This window comes from Erpetoichthys calabaricus, chromosome 3, assembly GCF_900747795.2.
Source record: "Erpetoichthys calabaricus chromosome 3, fErpCal1.3, whole genome shotgun sequence".
Classification (NCBI taxonomy): domain Eukaryota; kingdom Metazoa; phylum Chordata; class Cladistia; order Polypteriformes; family Polypteridae; genus Erpetoichthys; species Erpetoichthys calabaricus.
The window spans coordinates 87,876,279-87,885,259 of NC_041396.2; the positions used below are offsets into that span (position 1 = coordinate 87,876,279).

Sequence of the window (8,981 nt, forward strand, 5' to 3'; positions counted from 1 at the left end):
ATAAGTGCATTAATTGTGCATTATTCTCGTTTCATTCATGTAACGTGTGATTTATGTTTCTCAGTTAATCGTTTGCAATCACCATGTTAAAGTGTTGCAAAAGTGACACGTTTTTTGTTTTTACCCAGTATTACAACTGAATACATTCATCCATCTATTCATTTTCTAACTTGCCTGGCAGGGGACCCTGTCATCGTAGGCCAGACTGATGCAGTCATCCAAGCTCACTAATTAACTGGCTAAATTCTAGACACCAGTTAACCAAACAGGCCCTCACTCCCCAACACAGTACATTTACATGTAAACAAGTATGATGATGTAAAAGGTATGCTTATACATCTAGTCTTTTTATAGCTTTCCACCCTGGGCTGCGAATCGTCAGATCAAAGGCTATTAGTGAGTGTCTGCACCGATCAATAGCCCGAGTGTAGGCAGCAGAAAGTCCTTTAACACAATCAAATCAAACGGCACGGTGAGACAGTCTATTGTTGCGAGAAAGGATTTTAAAAGCAGCTGCGCCTGGGAGAATTGTCTTTAACTTGAGCTATTAATGTTCAGCAATCCATTTCAAGTAGGCTATTAGATACACAATGGACAGGAACAGTTTGTTAAGTTTCATGGAGTTGTTGCAAAGTGAAAGGGTAAACCTGTTGCATTAAACGCTGCAGTGACGTCACCTCCGGGCTCCGCAGCCTGTGGTCCCCAGGCACCTTGAACGTCTCTTAGACTGCCGCCTGGTCACAGTCAACTGGCGGCCCGTAACAATGGTTCAGAAACGTCACTTTTACTGGATTGTGTGATTACTCGTAGAACCATGACAAAAAAGGAGCCAGAAAAGCGCTATATAAATGCAAATAATTTTGCTATCTAACAGATCGAGAAAACCTGAATTTACCCAGTGTTATTACATGCAAGAAGAGTAATTTCAAAATCAAGGACCGAGTGATATTTTACAAATCAGTTCTCATCTGTTCATGGCTATGTATGGAATATGTTGCTGATCTACATAAATAAAGGCTTCTTCTGAAACCTTCGTGTGGACAATTCTTTTGATAACAAAAAATAATTCCCTTATGACATCGAACTTTTTAAGAGTGTACATTATGATCCAGTAGGTGAACTTATGGCGGGCTTGGCGTAAACCTTACATTATGTAATTGTTCAGAATAGGCAATATTTGAGAAGTATGTCCTGTTAAATACATAAATTAATTCAGTCAATACTTAATCAAGCAATTCCTTTATCAGTTTAATCCAATTTGAAAATACATTTTAAAGATGGATTTCGAAAACAAAAATACATAAATAGCGCGATTTGATTTAACTTAGTAAGCTGCAATGGTGATGAAGCCGCCTAACATATCCGATCTACAGTATATTATATATTACATCGCCATTTACTGTATTTGTAGTGTGTGTAACGAAGCCATTCATCTATCCACTCATTTTCCAAACCCACTTATCCAGAGCAGGGTCGTGGGGAAGGTGGAGTCCCTAGCAAGCGTCGGGTGCAAAGCAAGAACAATCCCTGGACCAGTCCATCACGGAGTGAACACACACACATCAGGGGCCAATTTAGCATCGCCAGTGCAACAAACCCGCGTGTCTTCAGGTTGTGGGACGAAATCGAAACAACCAAAAGTAAACAATATTTTGATAAATCTAATAAATGTATACCGCATAAACACATAATTCCTCTTATATCGTTACCTGCCAGGCATATTCATGCATTCGTTTTTGAAACTCTATTTTTCAAATAACATAACACTGACTGTCGCCAGTGCGAAAATGCGCGTGAAAGAGCCCTATATGGATTGGTACACTGACCCGTGCTTTTTCCGTATAACTTAACCAAGTTTTCTGATTGAAAATGGAAATCCGAGGTACATCTCGCTGCTGTAGCGCCTGCGGTGAGTACAGTAGTTTGCATGGATAATGCAAAGGACTCCAAATTGGCCCGTTTTTGCTTATGTTCGTGACTCCGCCGGGTCATTACCATTAGCATTACAATATGTCAACATTTAATTCATATAAGTAAATCAAAAGAATAAAACAAAATGTTTTAACACAAGTAAAGGCAAGTCAGAAAGAAAAATATTACACACATTAAATAAGCAGTAATATGAAATGAATCTTTAAATAAGGTAATTTTAAATGAAATTTAAATCCTTGTGTGACTCAACTAGTTTGAAACTGCACACAATAACAGTCAAAGCCCCGTCCACTTTTTCTGAGACTAATGACCTGTGTACTAGTGGGAGACGTCTGCGGGAAGATCTCAAGCTATCTTTAGTGTTTCATGACTGTAAAGACTTATTATAATTCCTAGTGGAAGATCATAACATACTTACTAATAAACAATAATAATTTAAATTTCATCCTCCCGTTTCCCGAATTCAACCATCCATTATCAAGACTGGACAGTGTAGAATGATTCAAGACTAGCTTAATCTTTCAAATTCAGTTTTGAGCGACCGACCAACCTTTTTTTGGTTAGAAGATCGTGAGAAGACCTCACGTATGTAAGAACATGCAAACTCCACAGCAATTAACTATAGCAAATACAAAAAGGCAGGAAGCCAGCGGACGAAAATAGCATTCATTCACCCAGAATTTTCTTCATTCTGCATAAGCTACACGCCATGCGAGTGCGTGAAAGTAACAAGAACGGTCGGAGAAAATACACTTGTCCAGGCGGGATCTGAACACAAACTTGGGAGGGAGAAGGGTCAGTCGCCTGTGTCACCGTGCAGCACCGAGAAGCAATAATAAAGCAGATTTCTGAACCCGCACAAGGCGAGACACGACTTAACTGTTTATACATGTCTGGTCTAGATAAGATGAACACATTACTTAACTTTTCATTATTCCTAAAATCATATTTGTAAACACATTTTAGCCGCATGTAAGGTAATATATATATGAGTCTGGAATAGATTCAAAAATGTTCCCCAGGGTCTTTTAATACTGCCATTTATTGAATTAAAATTAACGCAAATATCTGCTTTGGAACAATTCGTATCTATTATCATTTGCATATTAAAAGCATATAACCTATTCTATTCATTCGGCATCCTCTTTTGTATGCAAATACACGTAATTATCATCTGCAAACATTATAGTAAGTAAAACGGAGCCATTGGGTATCGCATTACAGACCCATGACAAACCCAATTGGACACCACTTAAAAAGTGACCAGCAGAACCGGGGACCTGTCCTGAAAGATATTATTATTATTTTTACTAGGATGACAATTTGAAATACAGTTAGTTACACTTCTTTTTGCTTTAACAAGAGCACGGGCATGCTACTTAATTATGGTCAGTAGTGGGATTTGAACCTACAAGTTGAGGGCTTTAAGTAAAGTCTTAAACCTTAACCACTACGCCACATGTCCGATACTGCCCAAAACAAGGCTAGATTAATGTAATTGGGTTATTACATTAGTTGTCTTGCAACCAAACGAATTAAATAATCTAAGCATAAAAATCATCTGAATTAAAATGCTGGGAGTTGTACTCGCATGAGCTTACAGGGCTTTACCAAACGAACATCTTGTTAAACCAGTAACGTTCACTTACCCATTTTTTGCTGTTATTGCAGCAGTGGAATGAGAAGTGACGCGGTCACAAACATTGACATTTTCACTGTGTTGTTTAATCAATGGTTTATGGGCTCTTTGTCAAATGGATGTCTGAAGTTATCAAAGTCATTATATTAACCAGCTTGACATAATCGTGTAAATGTGCTCTTTCCAGGGTTTGGCTGCTGCCTTGTACACGATGCTGCCTGGATAGGCTCCCCAAACCACCATGAACTGCATTAACCAGGTTTAGAATTGTTTTTAAAATACTATTATCGCGTAAATAACACTTCTGAAAAACGCTCACTAAACAATGATTGATTTTTAATTTTTGTGGTGTGAGGGGTCGACCTGATTGTTAATGAGACTGTTTTGATATAAAGGAGCAACAACTGATGAAACATTGTTAAAGAAAGGGGAGTTTGATATTAAAACATAATTGATTTACTCTTGTCATTTACTGACACCTTAATCAAGATAAAGTAACTTTTTTTTATCTCAAATAAAAATAAAAATGAATTGGAATTAAGTTTTCAGTTTGGCGAATTTAAGACAGGCTCCTTTACCAGTCCAACTAGTGAAAAATACTGACCCACCGCATGATCGCATCTTTACAATAACTTTGATTAAATGGCCTCGCCCTGTGCTCGTATTGATTTTAAACCGACTTTGTAATCTTGAGGACGGAGACGGAGATTCCCTGTGGGGGGTTGTCCTGTTTCACTTCTCTTGGAGCTTTCTGAAAACGACTGCATGCGCTTAGCTCACGAAAAACAGATGAATTCAGCATAATGTATCATAGTAAATGTAACTTTTTACAGGAAGAACTGACATGAGTTTATAGTCCCAACTCGTTAGAATATACATCCATTAATTATCTGGACATGTTTTTAGTATATTTTAAAGGCGCCAGACACCGGAACTTTATTTCAGTATGATAGATCACACCACGTGGAAGAAGCTGGCTTTTCCGCAAATCCCTAGTCACCAACACACCAAACCAGTTTAGAGAGTCACCGAAAAACCTACCAGGCAATCTTTGGGAGGTGACTATGGTGTAAATCCACGCTACGGGAGCGCAGGGAGGTCGAGCAGTGTATTAGACGCCACCTACAATGATTTGCGAGATAGAATTTCTAATCACTGCGTCACCATGTCGTCGTCGCTGGAATAAAATAATTCAAAGCGTTTACAACAACAAAAGCGCGATTTCGAAGGTTCATATGGCGGTGTAAATCCGATCATGAGTTATCAGTAGCAGAGTTCTTGATAAGTACTGACCTACTTTAAGCTTTGTGCAGACGTGGCACTAACGTGTCGTCTGTGCCCACTTTGATTTTACTTGTGTTTGCTCAAGTTTAGAGTAAACGAGTAAACGTTGAGAACCAAAATTAGCGAGAAAACTGGAAAGGGTCTAACAACTACGTAAAAAAGAAAACACTTCCAGTGCTGTATTATTTGTATTCATGTGTTTCCTTTGGGGGTGGGGATTGATTGTGTTACACAGACCCCAAGTGATTGAATTTACATGTCCAGACACAACTCCACCACGCAGAAACGATCGCCTCGTGGTTCGCGGATAGAAGTTTCCGACGAATCAACACTTTCATTTAAAAAAAATGCTAAACTGTACTAAAATAGCTTTATCCCTATCACTCCTTGCAGACAGCGAAACCAGAATATTTGTTCAGTTGGTGTTTTTCCCTCCATTCTTTGGGGGAGAAACTTGCATCGATAAAGTAGTTGTAGGATTTGTTTGACTCTCGATGCGTTAAAACTATATATTTAAAATCGATTATTAACGCCAAGAGAGATGCAATACTGAATTTTGGCATTGTTATAGTTTTTTGCGTGGTAAAGTTTCTTTTACCGCAGGCCTATTCTTTCTATGTCATATCTATAAATAAAAACGTATTCTTTTCAAAACATTGGTGGGGGCCTGGAGAAAAAAGTTCCCAGCAACCACGTCAGCTCCCCAATGCAGTCTGACGTCAGTCTCTCCATTGGTCCGCCGGAACCAATTTACATATCTGCGACTTCCCTTGGTGTAAAATGGAGTTGTGTGAACCACGCCCCTTTCGGGAGCAAGCCAATTGTATGCTGCGATGCAAATATATCGCTTATTATTGGTGGCTGTATTTTGTCAATCTGCGAGGAAGGATTATGTCATACGACCACTCTGCAGATAAAAACAAGGATTGTATGTGCTGGACTGATCATTTCATTTCTGTTTGTAAATAACTGCGTTTGTATTTTTATGTGTGTTTTTGTCAAGCAAATAGATGCGCCTGTAACGCGCTTCATTATAAACAACTGCATTACGCCATCGCCTTACAGTTATCTGCGTGTATAAAGTTCATAAGAAAGAAGAAAACAATAAATAAAAATCTACACTTTCAAACGTCCGAACCGTACTGTGTCCAGGACACCGGAGAATAAACTACACAGTAACCCTTTTCGAGGCAAAGAGCTAGAGCTTCACCAACAGAGCAGAAATGTTGCCAGAACTGACGGCAGCCGCGAGTTTCGTGTCCAGTTTACTGAGGACAAGGGGCTTTCTGAGCGAGCACAAACTTCAGATCTTCAGTCATGCACTCCAGGAAGCTTTAGCGGGTAAGTCATGAAAAATCTCGGGACATTTGTGGTTTAAACCGGGGGTAATCAATGCTTCACTTGCGATCAACAAATTGCCCTCTCGTGTCTGCTTACAGCTTTACTGGCATTTTAACATGTTCATGACAAGCATACAGTTTGATAAAACTCCCCTTGTCTCAGTGATACTGATGTCATACAATTATAACATAACTAAGCACGGAGGTGCTCGATACCTTTATATTTATTTTGGGGTCCTACAATTGTATAAGACTCGGCATAAATTACCATTTTGTAAACTATTTTTAGCCTTGTAATATGTCGCATGATTTTCAGTGAAAAGAGGGGCAAGGGTGTGAGTGCAACGAAAAGGCGTCGTTACAGAGGTTGAATGCACTTTACTCGAGATGAAAAATACGGGAAACGCCTAACAGTTTTCATTCTTAAACTGCGCAAGAGCTCTTAACCCCTTTTTCATTATCTAACCTAATTCGAGTCCATTTTTTGCCTCTTGATGAGGAGTTTGTGATTTTAGAAGCGCTACAGAACTTTGCGTCCAGTTTTTAACGTTCAGCGTTTGGTTACGTGTAAAGCCTCACAGCACGGGCATTGATTGAATGAAACGATTACTTGTAGGCCACTTTCAATGTACAAAACAGTTAATTGGTCTGTTGAATTTAATTTGTGTTTGCGTAAATATTGCAATAAAGAGAAAACAAGGTTAGAAATATTTGAGTGTATAATTTCCGTCTTGGCACGTATCGTTTCGAAATGATTTTTTGTTTTAGTTGCGCGTCAGACGATGACACTGCTGTATTTTGTTTCACTGTCACTTGTGCTATATGTTGAAATCGTATATACATATTTTAAACAGATTATCACTAACGTCCCTAATTTTTCTCACAATCGGATCTGTCTACTTTTCACCGAGACATAACACAATATAGCGGACTTTGCTTTACAGAAGCTTGGACGGCCCTTTTGAGTTTTGGAAGGGTTTATTTCCCTGTGAGATGAAACCTACTTTATAATCGGCCAGTCTCTTTTGTATAGTGACTTTCGTAGTTGATCACGATGCGCTTTTGGATTGCATGCATTATCAGTTTTTAAAAACAAATGTAATCTCAACCTTGATCTCTCCCTATTTTTTTTTCTATAGATCATTACAGACATCACTGGTTTCCAGACAAGCCTCAGAAAGGATCGGGATACCGCTGCATACGGATTAACCATGAAATGGACCCCATCGTCAGCAAAGCTGCCAGCAGAATCGGACTGAACAGCCAGCAGCTTTATCAGTTGCTGCCTAGGGAGCTGACGCTCTGGATTGATCCTTACGAAGTTTCCTACCGCATCGGCGAAGATGGATCTATCTGTGTACTGTACGAGGCCGAGCCGCCCGCAGCTGGCAGCAGCGCCACTGCCCCTACCAGCAACTCTTTCAACTCCCTGTACACATGTAAAAACCAGCTGCTGATGGGCCGCACGAGTCCACCCAAAAACTACCTGATGACCGTCTCGAGCTAGAACGTGTGCGCAGCCGGTCCAGGCATCTACTTGAGATAGGCAATGTGTACTTCAGGGAGGGGGATCAGGGGAGCGCAAGCTGCGTACGATTCACAGTTCACCCTCTGGAAGCAACAGGGGATAAAATAAGTACATTTAATTTATTTTTTTTTCTTTTCGTTTTCTTTGTTCTCCCCCGCTTTAATGAAGGGTTGGTACTTTCCCACTCATTTCTTTTTTTGGACAAAAATTAAATAGGCACTCTGCACATAAAATAGATTATTTAAAAATAAAAAAAAGAAAGACAAGGCACAAAATGTACCTCATTGAACTATAAGGAAACAAAAGGCTACTCCTGAGTAGCCTGCACTTTTGCACTGCCGAAGCATTCAGTCTTTTGTCCCATGAAATTTTCCCCAGCCCTCCACTTTGACCCCCCCCCCCCCTTCGTATTCTAAAAAACTGAATGCCGGACAATACTTTTTTCATGTATTATATACAAGTTCATAACACTGCTTAATTTCTTTGGGATTCTTTTTTTTTTGTTGTTGTTGTAAGCCCCCAAAGAGAGCATTTGCTGATTGCCTAATAATTTCTACAGAAAGGTGCAATAATAGTAATAATAATACAAAAAATAGTTAAAAGAGAACCCCATCAACTAGAGGTTTGCAGAAACTGAAGAGGCCACTGCACTTAGCCTGAAGTAACTTGACAATGCCTTTGCTTCGCATTATTCCACTCCTCCTAGGCTGTAAAGTGCATCCTGGCAAGAAATAACAAAAAATTTAATACAAATCTTATTTTCAAAACCTGCTTGATACATTCTGATTAAAAAAAGAGGTTTCCTATGGAAACTACCAAATGCACTAATTGTTATTTCTTTTTCTATCTGCCCTGATTTTATTTTTTAAAGTGCTACTTACTGTCCAGCATTACACTGCAGATAAAAATCGCATTGACTTTATAAACTGGGCCTTACTGACTGACTAGCCTTCTGCAAACTGCTGTGAAGCATTACTGCCAAAAATGCAGCCAGCATTGTTTGGGATTTGTTATACAAAGGGTGACACAGGGGGGAAAAAAACCAAATGATTCAAATAATATTTAAGGGAAGATGTTGTGCAATAAAATGTATGGGGAGGGGGGGGGTTGTCACTCATTCAATTTGTTGTCCTTGGGCGGTTAAAGGGTTTGTTTTTAATCCCTGTTTGTTTTTCATTCTTTTGCTTTGTTCACCTTTATACAACACATACTGTGAATGTGAATCATCTCGTTTAGCCAGGTTTTCAACTTTGGGGAT

General features: G+C 39.3%; 1 protein-coding gene across 1 annotated transcript; it reads left to right on the forward strand.

Annotated features, from left to right (window-relative positions):
- The first annotated feature begins 5,781 nt into the window (after positions 1-5,781).
- Positions 5,782-8,754, forward strand: LOC114648182 (protein BTG2-like). The gene is made up of 2 exons (XM_028797069.2): positions 5,782-6,196; positions 7,335-8,754. Exons 1-2 carry the CDS (start codon positions 6,079-6,081, stop codon positions 7,700-7,702), a joined length of 486 nt encoding a protein of 161 aa, XP_028652902.1. The 5' UTR covers positions 5,782-6,078; the 3' UTR covers positions 7,703-8,754.
- The last annotated feature ends 227 nt before the right edge of the window (positions 8,755-8,981 follow it).